General features: G+C 40.3%; 2 protein-coding genes and 1 long non-coding RNA gene across 4 annotated transcripts in view; 2 read left to right on the top strand and 1 right to left on the bottom strand.

Annotated features, from left to right (window-relative positions):
* The window catches only part of cmss1 (cms1 ribosomal small subunit homolog), a 37132-nt gene that overhangs the window by 1141 nt on the left and 13316 nt on the right, over positions 1-22675 (top strand). The window lies entirely within an intron of this gene.
* LOC122991711 (filamin A-interacting protein 1-like) lies at positions 875-21320 on the bottom strand. Its single transcript, XM_044364942.1, has 5 exons — positions 21071-21320; positions 20742-20912; positions 19536-19714; positions 4323-7038; positions 875-1098 (listed from the first exon to the last, which is right to left on the bottom strand). The coding sequence occupies exons 1-5, from the start codon at positions 21293-21295 to the stop codon at positions 949-951; spliced, it is 3441 nt and encodes a 1146-aa protein (XP_044220877.1). The 5' UTR covers positions 21296-21320; the 3' UTR covers positions 875-948.
* LOC122991712 lies at positions 9994-15372 on the top strand. The gene is made up of 2 exons (XR_006405894.1): positions 9994-13032; positions 13982-15372. It is a non-coding gene; the product is annotated as an uncharacterized LOC122991712 (long non-coding RNA).

Below are 22675 nucleotides of genomic sequence, written 5' to 3'. Positions count from 1 at the left end.
GATGTTTGGCTTTTCTTTCTTTTCATACACGAGAACAGCTTTTTGGTAACACTATGTGGAAAATCTGTCAGTTGCTACAGTCAATTTTTGGAAACTGAGTCACTCTGTGTGGCAAATTCAGATGATATATTCTCAGAGCTGCAATGATTAGTCTATTAATCGATTAGTTGCCAACTATTACATTTATCACCAACTATGTTGATGATGAATTCATCATTTTTGTTTGGGTTTTTTTTAAGAAAAAATGTCCAAATTCTCTGATTCCAACTTCTCAAATGTGAATATTTTCTGGTTTCTTTAGTCTTCTATGACAATAAATTGAATATCTTTGGATTGTGCACTGTTGTTGACAAAACAAGACATTTGAGGACGTCACCTTGGGCTTTGGGAAATGGTGATTTTTAACCATTTTCTGACAATTTATAGACCAAACAACTAATCAATTAATAGAGAAAATAAAGACAAAGATACAGATTAATTGATAATGAAAATAATAGTTACTTGCAAACCTACAGATTATTAGGGCAGCTATGGCTCAGGAGGTAGAGCGGGTCGTCCACTAATCGGAAGATCAGCGGTTCAATTCTCTGCCATCAGTGTATGACTGTGTGTGAATGGTTAGTTTCCTCTGATGGGCAGGTTGGGACTTTGCATGGTAGCCCCTGTACCCATCCAGTGTATGCATGTGTGAATGGGTGAATGTGATTTGTAGTGTAAAAGTGCTCGGAAGACTAGAAAGGCACTATACAAGTACAGTCCATTTATTGAATTCATCATTAATTAGTGCTCGTTCATGTTTTGTTGCAATAGCCTCCTGATACTATCAAGACATCTGTATAAAAATCACAATTCTTTTTCTGTGCATATTTTTTTATTATGAAAGTTATTACTTTATAACATCGATGTGTAGGGCTGAACATGTTGAAGATACAGGCATGTTGGTCATTCTCAAGTCGGTGTTTTCCCTGCATACACCGTAGGAGGTTTTCCATTCATTTGTCCCATATTGAGAGCTCTGTTGCCTCTTCTGTTAGTGCTGTATCCTTTTGTCTTGGGGATCCGTGTTGGACCAGGCTTCTGCAGTGACCCCAGAGGAATCTGATTATAGGAAAGAGACATTACTTGTTTGCGTAACCAGCTGCAATCACAAAGCCTTTCCATTGAGGCTTTTGTGGTCCAGCTCTGTATCAGGGCCAACCTGTGATTGTGGCTCACTGTATGGCTCAACATGTGTATCCCAGCCATAAAGAAAATTATAATAGATTGGGAGACACAAAGACATACACAGACCTAATGAAGTGATGGATATCCTTATTTGTTAAGGTTGGCCCCTTTTGTAGAAATGAAATAAAAGCAACATGCATCCAGACCAAGCTACAGATGGGTATGTTATGTTTCGCCATGCCAAAGGAATGTATCGTTTTACTGCGCCATGTAAGACTTAAACCGTCATGAGATTTCTTATACATGTACTTTTTGTTTTTAGAGATGTCTGTTTCTTGTATTAGGTTGGCCTCTTTACCCTGACTGACATCTCATCCTTGCTTGCATTTATATCATTGAAGCACTTGACAGAAAAGGCTGTGAGGCTGACTGAAAACTGACAAGACAGAAAAGTTGGAAATTTGTTAGATAGAGTGTGGGACTGACTTTGAAGAAGGCCTGGGCGATAAAATGATAGCGATATGTACCGGCGATAGACACTTTATCAATAACAATAACAAAATTGTTTGATAGTTTCACTTAACTACTTTCACCACCTCCCTGGCTTGTAAACGGCCTATCATATACCTTGATAATGGATCGTGCTACGAGTGAAATGCAAACAGCCAATCATTTAACGGTCGTGTTGTTCAGTTGCATCATCGACATGTGACACAACAACAGAAACAGCGTGGAGTGAGAAAATGAGCTCAGACAGTGAGGAATTTTTTTTTTTTTTTTTTTTTTTTAAAAGACAGGTCAGCTCACCAGGACAGCAGGATCACCAGGTTTTTTGGGTTAAAGTCAGAATAAAATGGTTAAATTAAACCTTTTTCTCTTGGTCTTTATAAAAGTAGGTCTTTAAAAATGATCAGTAATTATTGATATTGAGTGAAATTAAACATTTTATTTTGATAAATTTTTCAGCTATATCGCCCAGCCCTACTTTGAATTACTGAAGAATGAAGAGGAGATTCGTTTAGAAACAGCATGACTTTTATGGTGAGGTGTCTAAATGCTCTCACTAATGACAAAGATTCTCATGAGAGCCTCTGTCACACTGCAGTCTGCCTCAAACTGTCATCAAATGCCTCATCTGGTTTCCACCTTACCAGCTGGTGATCTCATGGTGGTTAAGGTTTCTTCATGTTTGTCATCATATACCTGCTATGTCGGCTCTCTGCCAGCCTCTCCGATCACAGGAGGCCTTATGGTTTTCCCCAACACTGTCAGCAAGCTTTTTTTAATTTGGATGACACATCGCCTTACAGCTTTGGTGACTAGATTCAGTATATGAAAAGGCTATTTAATTGCTAATTTTGTCTTAGGCCATTTATTTCTGCCACACTAAGTCACCTTAGTGGTGTTTTTAAAAAGTTGATGTCATTAGAATTGGCTGACCTGATAAAGATTATCAGATGGTTCCTCTTACTAAAAAGTTGTTGTTTTTTTTTTGTTTGTTTGTTTTTACAGAAAGCTCTCTCAAAATCTCAAGAGATTTAGTAAAAGTCATCACCTTGTCTCATGTGTGAGGGTTATTCGTGTGATTTTGGAAGTTGGACACATTGCTCCAAAATATTTCTCCTAAATAAACTCCTTTGCTACTGCTCCTAATTTTTGTTTTTACATTGTTTTTTCTGTTATAATTGGCAACTATTTATTTCTTACCTTTAAAATTCTAGCTAGATCTCCTTCCCCTGCATGCCTTGTAACTTTACTTGTGGCATATGTTCTTATTATTTGTATGTTTCTATAGTCTTAATTTTAACTTTATTTTTTTATTATTATTATTACTATTATTATTATTACTTATAGAGGAGTTTGAGCAATTGAAGGTTTGCAGCCATTTGTATTGGATTATCATTTAAATGACACTAAGACCACTGATCCTGTTTTTCATGTGGAACAGGAAACAAATAGGAAAATGTAATAAAATAAGAGAATCAGCACAACCATTTACAACTAAACTTGAAAATGATGCCACAAAAAATTATGTAACATTTATATATACATCAGTAGGTTTGACTGGTGATGTTGTTTACCAATTGCTGCTCTCTTTGCTCACTTAATGGGGTTACCCCTTTTTTTTTTCTTTTTTTTTTTTTTACCATAAATGAGAACAAGCAGAGGAAATGTGTTAATAAGTTTATGCAAAAGTTGAAAAGTGATTTAACTCCACATCAGTTGTCATTTTCAAATGTGTTAAGACTCTGATGACTAGAATTTAAATAGCAAAGTAGTCCATTTCCCGCAAAACCTGAACAACCTCACCACCACTCGGTGTTCCAAGTTTTATTGTGTCAGAAAACTGGACTTTCCAGTATACACTCACACACACACACACACACACACACACACACACACACACACACACACACACACACAGATTTATGAAGAATTTTGGTGTAGCTGAGATAGTAGATGACTTAACTTTTGAGTCAAACTCAGCAAACACAAACCTTATTTCCCAGTAATCCTGTTTTCTTCCTTCATTTCATGCTAGAAATATTGCGAAAGATTAAGAAATTAAAATGTCCGCATATGATAACATGCAAAGAGAAAACACCCATGATGTTATTTGTACCAGATCTATCTGTCCACAGTTTGGAGGTGCAGGGTTGTTTGTTTTTATACTGTTCACTGTGGAGTTGACCCTGGAGGGGAAAAAAAACATCTGTCTAACCAGGGTACTGCCAATTTCTATCTACTCTTTGCTTCACTCTTTGACTAGCAACCTGTTGCTCTGTTGATATCAAACCCCTCTCAGAAGTAGTCAAGGTGAATAAATGAAAACAACATAATGACTTTTAATGACAACAACAAAAAAAAACATGAAACAGAAATGTATACACATCACACATTTGGTTGGGTTGGTCTCACTCAGTACTCACACAAGCATGAGACACATTTATACAATTGATAAGAGGCTTTTAAATTCAGTAAGTCTATGGATACACTAACCAGACCAAGAAGGCTGTACAGAGGCTCTTGTAGGACTTAATAGAACAAACTCTGGGTTCACTTTAGAAGAAGTGTATTGTTTTAGTTGTCTAGTCCAGCAATGGGACTTTGAACATATGTTCAGAGTATATTTTCACCTAATCACAAAGGCCACTTACTGTTATATTTGAGGAGTGTGAGGCTGGAGAAGTTGCAGGGGATATAGTGATGCTACTGGTAATCTTGCCAACACCTTTGACATGGCAGCCATTAGCGATTACTTGAGTCCTTTGCTCATGTCGAAGATAGTATGGGCCAACAGGCTGTGGGATGCTGTGGGTCATGCCATTCAGAGACTGGACATATGGGCTCCCCAGATGGATATGGATCTTATTGTCCTCTGCGGTGATGATACTGGGACTTGTGTCCGTGCTGTTGGACTTCTGACGTTGCCAGCTGTTCTGCCTCTCTGGCGTCTTGCAGAAGACAGCCTGGCTCGTGACCTCTGTTGGCTCTGGAGAACAGGTCCTGACTGTTACAATCTGAATGGGGGAGTTGTTGTTGTCAGGTGTCGCAGAGCGTGATGAATTTGGACTTAACATCCGAGTGACGGGTGTTCCATTAAGTGGGGAGACGGTGCGGTCAGGACTTGAAGGTGGGGTTTTAGCATTAACTGCAGGCAGAGCTGAATTCTGGATGATTGTAATTCTCTGCTTAGGTGAGGCTCCGCTTGTTGGGATGACAGCTGTGCTGGTGTAGGATGTGGCTGTGTCTGCAGTGGGGCTGCTAATCTCGAGCGTGGCTGTGTTGAGTATATGGTGCGGTGTTACTTTGATGTGCAATGGCTGCCCTGGTGTGTGTGTTAACATCATCACCTCTCCATTAACTGTTTGGTGCATATTTACGCCATTGGCTGAATGGCTGCTGTATTGGCTTATGTTGTTATTTGCGCTGTTTATGCTGTTAAGGTTGTTGACAAGAGTTGAGCTTCTTCTGTTGATGACTTCTACATTGTGGTGTGGGTCCTCATCATCATTTTCACCATCTGATTTCTCATTGTTTACTGAAACAACTTGGCAGCTATAGTCAGGAGGCAGGCTGTCTGCTGGCTCAGTTTGTACCTCTTTGGTGGTCTGATAAAGGTCTGAATAGTGCTGACTATTGGCACCAGATGTCAAATTCTTGATTTGTCTATACCTGTCTAGCTCACTGCTCAGTTCCTTCATCTCTCTGGCCAGCTCTTTGTTCCTGGCTTCTTGTTGGGTCAACTTGCTCTGCAGTGTGGAGTGATCCGTCTGGACCCTGCAGATGGATTCCTCAGTCCCCATCAGCTCCTGGAGTTTCTCCTTCAAGGTATCTACTTCTCTGCCTAACAGTCTGGACTTAACCTGCTCCCTCTGAAGGCGACAAAGTAGAAGGTGTTCTTGGTTGACCTCCTGCTTCTCTGCCTGCTGATACCCAGAAAGCTCCCTTTTAGCCACCTCTAGCTCCTCTGTTAGAGCCTTGGACCTCCTCTGTTCATCCTTGAACCTCCTTTGCAGCGACTTAAAGTCCTCCTCCACCTTCATCAATTCTCTCTCCAACACCTCCTTGTCCTGGAGTCTTTTTTGCAGCCTATCTAGTTCCTGGGTCAGTTCTTTGACTTTGTTGTCTGTTTGGCAGTGATGGTTAGTGAGGTTGGGGATTGAGCTGTACATGTACTTCTCCTCTTTTTCTTTCTTGTTTTCCAGGACCTGTAACCGTTTCTTCATAATGGTTATTTTACTCTGTAGCTCCCCATTCCTCTCCTCCTCTGTTGTAAGCCTGGCTTGGAGCTCATCCTTTTCTTTTGATATGCCCATAATCCTTTCTTCTAACTCTGCCTTACACCTCAGCACCTGCTGCCTCTCATCTCTCAGTCTTTCTGTCATTGTTGCCAAATTGCTTTGCTCATGTGTTTTTCCCTCCCTCCTGCTGAGTTTTTCCTCAGCTTGCCGGAGCCTCTCGGCCATGGTCTTTCTTTCGTCCACCAATGCTACAGTCAGCGACCTGAGCTTGGCCAGGTCTTGTCTAATCACTGCTTCACTCTTCTCCAGTTGGCTTTCAACAGCCTCTAGCTCTCTCACCCTGACCTTCAGAGTGTCTAGCTCACCAGACAGCATCTTGCTAACATCTCTCTCTTTTTCCAAGCTGCTCTTCAGAATACTACAGTCTTGTTTGCTCTTACCTAAAGCCTCCTCTATCCTGTCCAATTCACTGATTCTACCACTGAGCTTATCCACCTCAACCTTTAGGCTACAGCAGTGTTTGGTCTCCCTCACTAGTCTGCGGTCCAGTTCTCGACACTGGTCTCTGATGCGAATCAGCTCCTCGTCTTTCCCCTCCATTTCCACCACCCTCCTCCTCAGTACCTCCACCTCTGATAGCAAGCTTGGGGTCCCCATTTCTCGCTCATTGAGCTCTCGAAGTTCCTTGTCTGCCCTCCTCAGGACACCCCTAGTCCCATCCAGATCATCAAACCGATGGCCAAGGAACACCAGCTGCTGTCTGAGCTGTTGATTCTGAATACCGTCATCAACTAGTTTAGCTGTCATGGTGTGCTGGGTTTGGTAGAAGATGTTAACTTGGTTGTGTTGCTCCACTTCCAGATGCAGTGATTTCAGCCCCTCCTCTTCTTTTGCACTGGGGTAAGCAGCGCTGACCTCCTGCTTGATGTGGTCAGCGATGGCAGTCAGTTCTTTGACACAACGTCTCTGTTCCTCCAGCAGTTCGCTCAGACACTGTTGTTCCTTCACAACCAGCAGTGCAAAAGCCTTCAGCTTGGTCAGCTCCTCTTTTAGAGTTGATACTTCTCTTTCACTTTTCTTCTCCTTTATCTCCTGGTATTCTCTCTCCTTTACAATCAGGAGCTTCAGCCTGTAGAGAGAAATATGGCATTGCATGGGTTTATTGTGTAATTGACTCTTATTTCAGCCATCAAGAAAATTTAGTAGTGTTTATACTTAACATCTTGGCCACAACTGTTAAACCAAATCATTTCCTAAGTTGTGTATTTCCTGCATAAACATTTATTTTATTTTTCAGAAGAATTTGAATCACTATTTCCTCACTTCTCAGACTTGTGTGGAAACTTGTAACATTCGTCTCTTTTGCCTCTGAGCGTATGTGTATGTGCGTCTATAGATATCTCATTTGTAAAAACTCTAAGACATGTAGATATGCCTGTATTTCCAACTATATTGTTTTGCACTTCTCCCTAGGCAGCATGCTTTTTGTAGGATGTTTTGACTAGCACAGCAGATGGTCCCTTGGCAGGGAGTGTTGATTAATTAAGAGGTTCCTCTACCCTTGAGTACCCACAACACCGCATCCAATCACCCTCCTTCTGTGTACCTTGAACACACCTCGAACACTACCCCATTTCCAGCTAGGAAAGGCAGGAATTCCCCCTTGTTCCATAAGTAATTACAGACTGGCTACATTTACCAAGTGCTGTCAGTCCTCACATTTCCCCAGATGTGTACCAGCAATGTACAAATGCATTTCGTACAAACTAGTGTTCAGACCGTTACTGAAAACTATGACTAAATATGTTCATCAATGACCTTTTTTTCCATTACTAAGACGAGATGATGAAGAGATGGCATCGGTGTCATTAAACACTAACTGTGTCTATATCAACATGCAATATTATTGACGAAAAAAAGACTAAAATGTAGTTTAACAAATAAAATGTTCACCAAAATCTCTCTTTACTTTTGTTGACAAAAAAGAGGAGACAAATATTATAGACTGTTTTTTTTCTAAATTACAATCCAAATATCATGTTCATTGGGTGGCGTGCAGTAGTTCCATTTTCTGTGCTGCACGAACCATATGAGGACAACACTACAATTAGCACAGTGAGGAGTACATCAGCTATTTTACAGAAAGCAAGTTAACGTTAAAGGTTGTATGTGTAATTGTGAAGCAATTTACATATATTAATTGTTTTTTATGGCCAATGAGTGAATGGATTGTAACGTAACTATAAAAAAAAATGAGACCTTCCCTGACTTTCTTAGTTGTCTGTATCAGAAGTTTGTGTCTGTATCTGTTTGCTTTATCAGAAGGGAAGCAATGAGGCCATAAAATAGCTTGTAAGAATGCCACAAACCTGAAGAGACACATTAAGGCTCCCCACAAAGAAATTGAGGTGGGTTAACATCTCAGTGGTAATTTTTTTTCAAGCTATATTAAGCCAACTAGTAAGGTTGGTGTTACATTATGTAGTCTGTGTTTGATAGCCAAACCAAACTCATTAAGCTAGGCTAGAAAATTGTTGTGAAGGAGCTGAAAATGAGCATAAAAGCTGACGTAGAATTGAGTCCTGAGGGTGATTGGATGCGGTGTTGTGGGTACTCAAGGGTAGAGGAACCTCTTAATTAATCTCTGGTATAGACAACATTAGATGGGCTAGCATCTCTCAAAAACGGGACAATGCTAACCTTAAATGGCTTTCGGATATACTTTTCTATTGAGAAAAAGTAGAAGCCCAGCCAGCTTAGCTGGCTAACCTTTTGCTTAAAGCCATGTTATGCGGACCGTTTTTAGTGTATGTTTTTAGGTAGCTAGTTTGTGTATAATTCTCAAAGCACTAAAATAAGCTTTTACAGCATGTGGTCTGCAAATGTAGCACCAAAACATATCAATTAACAAGTTGGCTAACTTTTATCAGTGCTAAAAAAGACTAAAATGTCAACAGTTTTCATTAAATAAAATTGTACTAAAATAGTTTTGGTTTTCTTTGACTAAGATAAGACTAAAATGCCCACACGTCAACTAAAACTTGACTTAAAAAAAACAACAAAAAAACAGGATGAGGTTGACTAAATATGATAAAAACTACAAAGGACATTTGACACAGGACTAAGGACTAAGACTAAATTTAAAAAAAAACATAACTGACAAAATTAATACTAATACACACTGTACATTTTTGTGTTGAGTTATTGCAAGTGAGGCACACAAGTCATCTGTCAGCAGTCCATTTCAAGTCCAATCAGTTGTCTTATATGAGTTTGTGGACCGTCTGCTACAAGTGTTGCATACTGGAGGTTTCCAGAGTGCCGTCAGCTTAGTCTACATATCATGCTATTTCACATCATATTAATCCAAGTTTAGATGCATGTTTTCCTGTGTGTCCAAGTTTAACACACAGGAAAAAAAAGGAAAAGATTGTAGGACAGCTAATGTTAACTGCAAAATATGAGACTGCACATTATGTTGCAGCTTTTTAAGTGATACTTTTACTAGTGAGATACATTTCACCTACAGCAATAATGTGTATGGGTGAGTGGCTTAAATTAGCAAAGATCTATTGTTCTGAATGGAAAGGTTGGTTATATTGCTCAAATAAATAACCTAACTTCATTTTTGGTTTTTATATGGTCCCACATAAAATTGTGAGTATTGTCTTGTCAATAATGCTCCTATAAAAAGCAGATAATTGCAAACTATGATCAATTAAGATATTAAAAATTTAATGCTACAGGTTTTCAGTGTAAAAGTTTCAGAGTGAGACTTAAATTTGTTTCTGTTGATATACAATTTAGATTCCTTTTGAACTGCACTTTGGTTATTTGGTCTTAACTTAGCATTGTAAGACTGTTTAATCTATGCAGAATTGTCCAACAGTTGGTTTGTATCAGCTCATCTTGCAGTTACAAAGCAAGTTTTGAAACGACACACGTTTCTAAATGCACATTTGTATCATTCTGCTGTTCACAAGTCTTGTGATTGTTCTTACCTGTGCTGTGCTGTTAGCCCTTGCCCTTTTAAAATCCTCAGAGAATAAATAGTCTCTACTCTTTCACCTCTCCCGTTCCCGGAGATCCCAGTGATGTGGACATTCCATCCGGAAAACCAAACATTATGAGAAGTGCTCTGCTCACTGAGTCTCACTCGCAGTCAGTGGCGCCCATTACATCATCAGCTAGTCCTTATATGGGACTGTAACAGGCTCTACTGCTGTGTGTGTGTGTGTGTGTGTGTATGTATGTGTGTGTGTGTGTGTGTGTGTGTGTGTGTTTTTACTGGAGTGCAGCCCATTCCAGATGAGGTCATTGTGTAGCCATGCCAAAGAGGCTAATGGGAAGGACAGAATGTGTTTGTGTGTGCTCGAAGAAAGCTAAAGCTTCAATCACAATTCAAAGTAGATAGACTCTCAGTTTGCAGGATTAGCCGCACAAACATGTTAACCATGTACGAAGCCTAACTTGGCATGTCCTAGGAGCTCTAGCTCATCTAGAGGCATGCATGTGTTATATGTTGTGTGTGTGTGTGTGTGTGGTGTTCACATATGTTTTAAGAAGAGACATGTTTTGTGTGTTGTAGCTGCTTTGCCTGGGGCCTGATAACCTGACTGTGAGATGACATCATCAGTTCATCGGCCCACAATTACATCCATATGTCTCTCTTTCTTCTTTCCCCACACCCCTTTTATATCTCCTTTTCTTTCTGTCATTTTGTTCCTTTTCTTACTTTCTTGGTTTAAGGTATGAATTGCAAATTTTCTTTTAGGATTGCATGTTTTTCCTTTCTCTTGGCATCATCAGTTTCCTCTGTGTTCATCTGTATTTTCACTCAAGTCAAATCTACAGTATGTGCCCAGTGGGGCAGCGAGGGATGACTGATAATACTTTCATCGGTTTCCCTGCATGTCTCATGAGTCACAACAAGAACGACAAATAATAATGGAAAAAGAAATGAAATATTTTGGCTTGCTAGATCATTGTACTACCAGTGCTGCAGGAGAGAAACAAACATATAACTCTGTATGTGACGCATGTTCCCCCTCAAGGAGTGATTACATGCATTATGGCTTCTACTTCCAGCTTTCATTGGGAAACATATCTCTTGTGGGGGATTTTTTGTCAAGCAAATCCATCTCGTCTCCAATTAGATTAGAAATGTTTCCCCCATGACTGTTTGTCATCACACAAGTATTTGCAAAACAGCCTGAACGACACATTTCAACTATTTAGACATTTGCTTTCAAAAGCCTTTTCACACCAAGCATGAATATCTGTGCAGATTGTTCATATCTTTTAAAGAAATGTATTTCATATTGTACAATGAATAGCGCTGAATGCTGAATGATTTTGTGCAGCAGAAAAGATAGACCATGTTATTTGCTGTGGACTTCTTTATGCTGAGAGATAGGCTCACCTAATAAAATCATTCAGACATATTAGAGACAGAAACAAGAAATCACGTAGTTTATATATCCAAGCAAATGTGGTAACAATGTCTGTATGATTATTGAAAGTTTCTGTCAGCTCCAGATTTAGCAGCTCTGAGATGCATCAGCACGTTTTATAGGAGGGTACCATTTTAAACATATAGTCACGTCATCTGTCGGATCTTATCACATCGCCACATCAGCTCTAAGTTTGACACAAGTATTTTTATTTCAGAGCACTTTGGATATCAGTCTGTTGTTTTTAAGCCAACAATGTAGTCAAAAGTAGAGAGTCTGTCCACAGTATTTATCCCAATTCAACTTTGTTGTAGTATAACTTGTGAATTCCTCCCATCAGAGACTGTGCAGCCTTGATTTATAGAGACTACGCCAGTTATGTGGGTTAATCATGTAAGGCCTGTATTCTGTGTCTTAGCTGCCTGTTTCAAAGTCAGAGATTGCTGTGGCTAAACAACATTTCATCTGGACTTGCTTTTTGTTTGTAATTTCAATTATTTGATGTTGAATGCACTTAGTTCTTATTCATAGCAAAGGTATAATTAGGGAAGGCCATGCTAGACATCAAACACTTCAACAGCAAATATCAGCTGTGAACTTCAGGAGTAAGCTACAGATCAGAGGAGCGTATGGATTACGGCTGGGCGGTATATCAAATTTTTATGGTATATCTATATATTCAAGTGAGATATTGGATGAGACAATACCGTTTATATTGATATAGTTTGATGTCGTGTTAAAATTCATAACCCGTTTCTTCCGTAAAGCTGTGCCAGTGTTTGCATCTGTCCTCTCTCACAATCTCCGTGCACCCCCGCTCTCACTCTCCCTCTGTGCGCAAACCCGGCCCCACTCACTCACAAGTTCTCCTGCAACATGGAGGGAGATCTGGAGACCTGGTTTGTAAAAAGAAAAACAATGGTTCAGTTATCTGGAGATGGTTTGAATTTAAAAGATCAGATGAGCACCATGTCATCTGTAGAAAATGCCATAAAGAAGCTGCATCCAAAAGTGGAAGCATTCAAATCTCTTCCAACATTTACAACAGCACCATAAACTGCAGTACACAGAGTGTGTTAAACTTCTGCCCCTAAACAAAGTGCGTTGCAAGCTTCATTTACCAGTGGTGTGACTTATAAAAAGAAAAGTGCCGAGTGACGCGATATAACTAAGGTGGTGGCCTACCACATTGCTAAAGATATGGGCCCTGTTGCAACAGTGGAACAAGAAGGCTTTAAAAAGCTACTATAAACCATTGACCCAAGATACCAGTTGCCCAGTCGCAACTGCTTTGCAAGAGAAGCACTGCCAAAAATGTACACTGAGGTCAGACAGAACCTTACCAACCGACTCGCAAAAGTGACTCATTTCACATTGACGACTGATATGTGGTCAAGCAGGACGTGCAAGCCATATATGAGCTGGACAGTACATTTCATCAAAGACTGGGAGATGAAAACTGCATGTCTCCAAACCAGCTATTTTTCCCCAAGATCACACCTGAGAGCATATAGCTGAAGCACTGCAGGATGCCCTGACAAACTGGAAACTTGATGAAAATGGACTGGTTGCTATAACAAAAGACAAAGGGAGCAACGTTGTCAAAGCGGTCCAACTGAAGAATGGTCTGAGAATGCAGCACTTTGGTCACCAACTTCATCTGGCCATCGGTGAGTACAATGTTTATGGAATAAAAAAATAGATGCCAGGCCTATGCTCAGCAAAAAGATAGTTTGCAGTAAGTACCACTTACAGTAGTATGTCTAATAACCATAAAAAACATCTATTTGAAATGTTAAGGCTAAATGGAGAAGCATCAGTTAATACAGTACAGCTGTCGCTACTGAAATTGATAGTTATTTCCATAAACTCGCAGTGCAGACATATCATCGAAGATACTTGAAATGGTTTCCTTCAGTAGTATCATCATTTTCCAGTGTGAACAGTGCATGGCTGTTCTCAGCTGCAGATGATCCCAACTCATTAGACTTTAACATTACAGCTGGACAGGCTCCACTATTGAGCTAACGCTAGTCAAAACATGGATCCTTATGGACTGATACCTGCTCTGCAAAATCTACAGACGACAGTGTAGCTTACCTCTGCTGAATCGTGGCATGTAGGTTAAAACTCCAAATATTTTCCAAATGGCGTCTCAGATGTTGAGTAGTACTAGCAGTAAGCAGTTGCTAACATCAACACTAGCTATCAGAAGGCGTGTGTACCATAGTCATAGACTTAGGCTTGTCACAGTGAATGAGAGCCAGCTGAGAGGAGCTAGGGATACGTTCAAGTGCAGCAGCGTTTGAGATTGCACAAATCTAAATATACAGCTTTTTTCACAAGTGACTGGTGATTTTACCAAAATAGTTTAACAGAATAGTGTTTTCTAGGGCTGTAGTCAACCAAAGAAAATCTTGGTCGAATAAAATCGCACATAATCTTCAACTAATCAATTAGTCGCGGTTGTGTTTTCGACTAGCAGGTGCAGCAATGTTTAAACTTGTAGTCATTTAATCATGCACATCCCTATTAAACACAAGTGATCTGTGTCTTAAAATGAAAACATAAAAGAAAATGAAAAAGATTTTAAATATATTTTTCAATTTTGTATAACAGGACATGGCATGGATGACAACTGCATCACCCGGGCCATTTCTCAGTGTAAGAGAATTGTCAGGAGCTTCTCCTACAGCTGGAGGAAAAGAAGAGATCTGGCTGAAGTCCAGATTCAGCCGGGTCTGCTGGCTCACCAGCTCATCACAGAGTCAACCACATGCTGAGGATCAAGGCAGCAAATGATCGAGAGGGTCCTGGAGCAGGAAGTAGCACTCACAAAAGTCCTGTCCACTGAAAAAAGTCCAGGCATCTTGTCCCTACATGGCAGGACATAGAGGTCCACAAGGCTCTGAAACCCCTTTAGGACGCCACCAATGCTCTGTCAGATGAGGAATATGTCACCCTCTCATATGTCAGACCTGTGCTACACCATTTCAACACAAGTCTCCTGGCACATGAAGAGGGTGATAGCCTGCTGTGCAAATCAATCAAGACCTGCACTGTGGATTACCCCAGTGCCATGTATGCCAACCCAGCCACTAGTGACAAGATGGACATTGCCTCACTTGTGGATCCATGGTTCAGGACCAGATGCATCCCAAGTGAAAAGGTTGATACAGTAAAACACAAAGCTCTCTTGGAGGCGGAGGCTCTGCTGGCTGATCTGGGCAGCTGTCAGCCTGACCCAGCTGTGCCCGCTGTGCCCAAGCCTGCAGACCAAGAAGCAGCAGTGCCACCAACAGCTAAGAGGAAGTCACTGGAAAGCTTCTTCAAGTAGAGCACAGCCACCAGCACTGCATTAACACAAAGGGAGGCAATTGAAAATTAACTTTCAAGCTACTTGCAGTCAGTGAGTGTAGAGAGTGTTACAGATCCTCTCAAACGGTGGAAGGAACATAACATTGTCTTTCCAGCACTGAGCCACCTGGCAAGGAAGTATCTTTGTTTACCAGCAACCAGTTCTCCTTCCAAAAGGGTCTTTAGTTGCAGTGGTAACATTGTAACCTGTCACAGGGCATCCCTGAAGCCTGAGGCTGTTGATAGGCGATAGGAGATGGGAGATGTACATGGGTACAAAGGAGGAAATACTTTGCCTGGTAAAGAACTGTCTCCCTCAGTAAAAAAAAACTTAACTACTTTGTCAGAGCGAGTAGACCTGTTGTTTTTGTCCCATTTACATTTTTATTATTATTTGCACAATTGCATATTTTGTTAAGCAGGAGAGGAAAACCTGTAATTGTACTTTATTTTAATCAGTTTGTTATTGTTGTTGAAAACAACTGAAGGAGCATTCTCAGAGATAGGCCTATTTTTATTTAATATAGCCTAAGCTATTTATATAATTTTTCATTTACATGTTGATATATTGTGCAGCTGTTTAATTTCAAACCCTGTCTTTGCATTTCATTTTGATCACAGCCTGTTTTAATAAAAGTGCTTGTAACATCTCACATGTGGCTTTGACTTACAACTACACATTTAGACCACTTCGTAGAAATTTATATATATATATATATATATATATATATATATATATATATATGGTGTATCGCCATTTAGCCTAAAAATACTAAGATATGATTTTTGGTCCATACCGCCCAGCCTTAGTATGGATAATAATTAACCTGCTTGATTATTCTGCTTTCCCCATAAACACTCTTTTGTAAGAAAAGCACTCCTTAAGATGAGATATTTCTCTTGTTGTGGAATGTGAGAAAGCAATCCTTCACATTCCTTGCCATTCCTATCCACAGACCAACTCCCAAACCAGAGTCAACCAGGTCCTTTTTCCCATTGAGGAGGAGCTGGCATCTGCATTGCTTGTCCTCAATTACAAGCATGAGCCGATCCCTCAAAGGCATTTCCAAGAAAAACCTCAAACTTCGCCGATATGTAATATTCCCCTTATGTAAGAGGAGTACTCTCTTCTCTGTTGCCATAACTCCTATTTTCATCCAGGGGTATAATTTTACAAGATTGAGTTTTTTGAACTTCTGCCTTTGACAAACAGAGAACAATCAAACTTTTTATTTTAGCCTTTTTGGAATTAACGTTTATTAGCTACTACTGAACTTATCTGCCAGTGATGGTAAAAATGTCTGCTATTTTAACAAGATACAGCAATGGACAGCTCAAAATGTGAAATTCGCTACCAATATTCTTTCTGTTGCTCTTTGCTAAATATAAAAGGTTCAGTTGGAGATTCGCTAGTATTGGACCTAAACAAATCCGGGACTTTGCCGTCCAGGAACCGGATCCAAAATGGCCCCTGCAATCTGAAGCCATCCCTATCCTCTGCCACGTTTAACCAAGCTGGAGAGCTTTTTCTCATTGACTTCTTATTTTAGATCATCTGCATTCCTTTCCTACATGTGTAGCACTTATTGATACCGTATTGGGAGTGAAAACATTTTAAAAGTGGTTTGCAGCTGTAGGGTTGCGTATGTGAAGTGTTTGTGATTCAGAACCCAAGTAGGCAGAGTAGAGCATGGACGTCTTTTGAGTGTTGAACATGTGTGTGCGGTTAATGCTGAGATGCTGTCAGCCTTGTGACAGACCATCGGAAACATGCACAGGCTTAGAGCATGTTCTGATAGCTGAGGTTGGAACAACCAGATCGCTGCATTGTGATGTGCAGATGTAATCATCCTTTGACACGCAATGGGGATCATAGTATGGCATAGTGATTATATGCCGTGACTGGAATTTACTGTATAGTTCACAGCTAAAATAGGTCATCTGCTTTGCACATGGCACCTTGAGGAGCTACTTTTTAAGGGAAATGAAAAAGACAGAGGGGTGCTGATTTTAAGCCAGACTGAGTAGCTCTCTTGGCTCAGAGCATATGCTTTGAAAAGAAACTGGGAGGGAGATTGAAAGATAGCTGAAGAGGATTTGGAGCAGGAGTGGAAATTCTTTCAGTTAAATATTTAGGCTACTGCAGAGCAAGATGTAAGAAGGGCAGGATGGAGAGAGAGATGAAAGGGACAGGCGTATCGCCATGTGCCTTGTATTGTTTACCCTGTGGATAAATTCAAGCATTGACTCAGCTCAAACTTATTTGTGCCAAGCTCAAAGACGCTGGTGTGCAGTTGGGAACACAAAGAAAGGGAATATAAACTGTTTTTCAAGTGTACCTAAGAGCAGATATAAATACAGGCAAGAAAACAATGCTGTGCAGATTGATTGCAATGTGCAATGAGGATTAGGTCATTTAATGGGTTTTAATGGACAAGAATAGTGTTGCAACTAATTATTTTCACTATAAATTATTCTGCTGATTATTTTCCTGATTAATTGTTTGGTCTGTAAAATGGTGAAAACGCCCATCTAAAGCCAGAGGTGACATCTAGGGGTGGGAATCTTTGGAAATCTGATGACACAATTCAATTCTAATTCTTTGGTGTCTGATTCGATTCTGAATCAATTCTTGATTGAATGAATAGAAAAAGGGGCGCTATTTTCAGTCTTAGTACTTAGTCCACTGAAATACAATATAAAACATAACTGGCAGTTAAGATAAATGGTCCACAGCCTTTCTATTTTGAAAAGTTAACTTAATTAACTAATTAATTAATTTGAAAGCATCTTACAGTCTCCTGCCTGCATGAGAATAACAAACTGAAGAGGAGTGCTCCGCTGTGTTATTAACGTCATGTCTCCAGCAATGGAGAGCAGCCTCTCTGCTGCGCCATTAGTTCTGGGGAAAGCCATCGCTGTCCAACTCGCTGAGCCAGTGCAGGGCTTTTGAGGTGAAACAGACTGAGCACCAAGTTATTTTCTTCACCTCAGAGTTGGTTTAAATAGTTTAACGTTGCAGTGTGTGTTGGTCAGCCGGTCTCATTTGTTACTGCTGGAGTTTGCTGCTCTGCTAACGTAATGTAAACATAATGCTAACTCTGATGACAGCATATAAAGTTCACAATATACTTCACATCCATCTCGCAAAGGTAATTATTTATTCATTAAATCAAAAAACACTTGCAACCGCTACCTTTTTTTAAGATGAACTGCAAGATAACTCTAGTGTGTGCGCACTGTAGTGTAGTTCTGCGTTTTTCATTATATCAGCATCATGTTATTAACTAACATTTAGAAAATTGCTTTTTGACATTTGTGAATCAATGCAGAATCGTCCACGTCCGCATCGCAATGCATCTAAGAATTGATATTTTTCCTCCATCCCTAGTGACTTCACATTTTGTCCGACCAGCAGTCCAAAACAATAAAGATTCACAGATTTTCACCACGTAAGACAAAGAAATGCTCAAAATATTTGCAGATTAGTTTTCCACGGTTCAACTAACTGATTGATTAACTAATCATGTCAGCTGTGGACAAGAGGCCACCAAAGGGAAGATAAGGAAAGGGTTAAGTTGTGACATGAAGATACTTTGGTCAATCTGACATTAAAACACTGTCACAGTTTCATAATTTGTTCAGCCAATGCTTCAGTTTATGTGAGATGCTGAAGTGTGATGTTTTAGACGTTTGTTCTTAAGGGGAACTCATAGAGGAGGGTAGGCAGGGTGATGAAAATCCTTTGTATTCAAGAAGTCAGGAATGTATGAGCCGCACAGTGTTCACACCGCACCACAGACATGCTGTCTACTCATGTATTAATCATCATTAGACCAAGATGAACCACAAAGCCTTTATGTGTGCATGTTTAGGGTTTCCACATCGTATTTGAATAGACAGAATTCTAGTAAACTTAATCACTCTACTGGGATGACTATTTTTGGTCTTTAATTGCATGTGTGCCTGTGGTGGATCAGTAAAGTGTTTGCACTTTGGCACACAGATGTAGACAACTAGTCTCCTCCCAAGGCTGCAAGCCCAGTGCAAGTCCAGTCTCTACACAGCTAGATTACAGAGTGGACTCTGGTGTTACATGAGCCGAGACGACCAGGGACTTCAACAGAATAGCCCTGTCGTGGGCCTCAAATTGCATAGGAGAACCAGTAACCACCTTCATGTTAGACATCTGAATGTGCTCTCTATTTGGGAAAGGAATCTGTATACCCACCAGCAAACCCTCAGCACATTTACTTAGTTTAGAAGAAGGCTTTATCCTGTGCTGTGTGGTATTGTTAAATTGGGGCAGAAGGATGCCAATTTCGATTGTACATATAATTGCATGTGAGTGCATGTTTTTGTGTTTACTAGGGAGAGTGAACAGAGCCAGGTTGGCCACAAGGTCCAAACCAAGTCCAGGATGTAATGGGCTGTGTCTGAGTGGAGTAACTCTAAGTACAGTCTTGAGGTCACATACACTGTCTGGTAGAAATGCAGCAGCCAACGGTGCCTTTGCTCTCTCACTCATCCATGAAGAGCATTACAGACCAACATAGACTAAAAGAACCTAAGCCTGCACAAGTGTACATCACAGAGCTCAGATCTGGCTTGTTCCAGTGTGCTGAAATACTTTAATCCCTTTGCCTCTTCTACACTAGCTGTAAATCCTCATCTCTTTTACAACAGGAGGGACTCTGAAAGGCACGGGTGGATATTTCTACAATTCCAGCTTCAATGCAGGGCTGTCAATTTAGTGGGAGCTATGAAATATCATTCTCAGGTATTCATATAAACCTCTATGGTATGGTTCACCAACCTCTCTCTGTCCTCCTCCAGTAGAGTGGTAAGGCAGTTACTCTTGTGGATAAAAGCTCTATGCCTCCTCTCTTGCTCCTCTAGCCTGTGCAGGGCATCACTGTGAGAGCGTGACACATCAAGAAACTGCTCCAGCATCCGTGTAGATGACCACTTCTGTGCCTCCATCAAATTATTCAGCTGCAAAGAAAAGGGAAACAACACAGAGGGCAATGGACAGGAAGATGTCAGTGTACCTTCACTTGTGTAAGGGTTGTAAGGAGTAAGGAAGGAGGGACTATAAAGTGTGTGTATATACTGTGTGTGGCAAGTGAAGGTCTGATCGCTGTAAAAGCCTGATGCAGACTCAAATTTCTGTGTTGTGTAGGTTGCTGCAGACAATATCTATAATTCTTAGCAAATGTCATTGACTCCAATAACACAGACCTAGCAAAATGAAGCCATCAGTCAGTGTGAATACCTTCATTAATTATTTAGATATTCCAACACCAGCCGTGGGATTTAATAGTAATTGACCCTGTATGCTTTTTTTTTTTTTTTTTTTTTTTTTTTTTAACACACTGGTGAGTGAGTATAGCGCTCAACTAGCAAACCTACGACCCCATTTTTTTATTTTAGTGAAAAAATAGTTAAAGACCAACTGAAATGAAATTGCATTTTTGTCTACTACAGCATGCATTTCTGCTCTGTAAATCATTTGTCCTGCGTTCTCCTCTGGGGAAAAAAACAAAATTCTTTGGTTTCATTATGGCTCCCCCTAGTTTTGCATTCATTTGATGAAATACCGTTCCGTTATCCGTCAAGATAGATGGGGACTATATTTCAATATAGTAAAGCAGTAGCGTGGTGTTCTAACATCACACTGAGCCTGATAGCCTCCTACAACACAAGAGCCACATCACAAAAACAACCCACATTAGCTCTCCTGTTAAAGTCTCCTGCTTATGTAACTTACAAACATGAACAGACGTCTTGCTCCTTAGCTTGTTGAACAAGCCACCGAACAAACTTAGACAGACAGACAGATGCATAATCATTGTAGACAAAGAGATCCAATGGATGCAACACATGTAGTGCAAAATAACAGATTTGTGCAATGATGGAGCAATAATTGATGCTTTTTTGTCAGACAGTAATGCATTCACCTCATTAAATTTGACTATCCACTCCATATGGTGTCTTGTATCTTACTATTGGCTGTTGGTACCTCAGCAATAGGTTTTTCGTACACATCCTGCAGGTGGTCCTGCTGGGCCCGTAGGGAGTCCCTCTGCAGGGCGTGGAGCACCTTCTCCAATCCGCTGAAACCATAGTGGGCCCCCAGTAGAGCTGAATCTGTCTTCTCCGATTTTAACACCGTGATTACCTCATCTCTGGCCTGGTGTGACAAACATTGCAACAGAACATGGGCTTTAATTTCTTACAGTAGCTGCAGTTAGATATTCTCTCATCTTGAGCAGTTTATGTGACTTGTGAGTCCCTCGTGAGCTACATTTAGCTACAGATCGAATGAGTAAAGTGAGCAAATCACCCTACCTGTAGCTCTCCCTCCAGAATACTGAGCAGAAACAACATGTCATCACGGGACAGGTCTCCTCTTGTGTGTCTGCTCTCCCACTTCTCTCTCCTATCTCGCCTATTATCCCTCTGAATGGGGATTTTGGGGGGTTGAATGGGGTCGATGGAAGGCTCCGAGTTGTGTTTCTTTGGATTACCTTGATTCCAAGAAACCTTTTTGCTGCTTTTACCAAGGGGATGCATTCCTAGGAGGAACAGGAGAATGGGAAATTATTGGTGGTGGCAGCTGAACACAGGAACAAATAGAAATGTAGGCCTCCAATCAAAGAGGTTGAACAAGGTCATGTAATATGTCTTTATAGTACAAGTGGTTATTGTGTGGCTTTAATAAGAAACCAGCTGATGCAGATTATATAAACCTTTTCTGGCTAATTCAAAATCCAATCCAAGTCAGAAGGCCTCTTGTCATAACAGTTAGTGTTACTGAAACAGATAGGCCTGTGCCTGGCATTACTTTGTGTTAGGCTTATGTCATCTCATAGCTGTCTCTTAGCACATTTACAACAATCTGTGTCAGCTTTGCAGACAAAAGGACTAAAGGTTGCCAGAGAGAAGGGCCTTAATTACTGACCATATGACTTAGATGTGTGTGCGTATATGTGTTGGAATCATATCAACTAAACTGTTTGCTAGCCAGCAACACTGACTTAGTGTTCTCACATATTTAGAGAGAGAGCAAGCAGGTTCATATTAGTGAAAGATGATGTCATTGCTTTGCTCTTCAGCTCTGCTTCTCCAGTCCAAACTCTCACAGTCTCAGGGAACGCCTTTTATTGCCGAGTTGTTGGTCAAGTTTCTTTAGATAAGTAACTAATGGACCTTGTGTTTACCATCTTGTTGAAATTGAGAAGAGCAATTACTTGATGTTAGGGCTGTCACTTTTTATTTGAAATCCAAACTTTAGTTCGAACATGGGGAAAAATTAAATATTCAAACTGTACTTGACCTGTTGAAATTTAAAATATACAATATACAAGTGTAACAGACAGTTCGAAGTAGTTTCCCTTGTGATCCAGCAGAGGGTGCGCCCAATTACTAGCCTAAAATTACCAGCAAATATAAGGCTGTCTGCCAACATTGTAAAAAGCAGCTGCCTTACTCTAATGACAACAAATCTGAGGACTCACCAGCTAGCTTACCATACAAGTGAGGCAGCAGCATCAAACAAGGAGAGCAATGTCAACTCTACAACCTTGTCTGACACAGTACATTCTCAAGACATATATGACACCACACAGGAAAATATAAAGACTATACAGAACTGTAAGACACTCTCTGACCACTGACGGACATCGCTCGCCATATATATGTTTATGACAATCACAATAAATTCTCCGACACATGGTATATGGGTTGTGTATGAATTTATACAAACAAGTTACTTGTTAGTTCAAATTTGCTCGAACTAGACTTTTTGAAAAAGTGACAGCCCTAGTTGATATGAGAGGTCAATGCTTTCAGTGTGATTATTTTAAAGGGGATGTATCGTGCACATTTCCAGGTGTATATCTATATTCTGGGGCTCTCCTGGAATATCTTTGCATGATTTACAGTTTTAACTCA

This window comes from Thunnus albacares, chromosome 11 (assembly GCF_914725855.1).
Source record: "Thunnus albacares chromosome 11, fThuAlb1.1, whole genome shotgun sequence".
NCBI lineage: Eukaryota > Metazoa > Chordata > Actinopteri > Scombriformes > Scombridae > Thunnus > Thunnus albacares.
The sequence above is the reverse complement of the archived record's forward strand: the minus strand, read 5'-3'. Positions and strand labels throughout refer to the sequence as shown.

Coding starts and splice junctions, on each gene's coding strand:
- LOC122991711 (XM_044364942.1), bottom strand. CDS start 21,295: ATGCATCCCCTTGGTAAAAGCAGCAAAAAGGTTTCTTGGAATCAAGGT. Junction 20,913..21,070: donor TTCTGGAGGGAGAGCTACAG/GTAGGGTGATTT, acceptor TTGTCACACCAG/GCCAGAGATGAGGTAATCAC. Junction 1,099..4,322: donor CACACTCCTCAAATATAACA/GTAAGTGGCCTT, acceptor TCCTATAATCAG/ATTCCTCTGGGGTCACTGCA.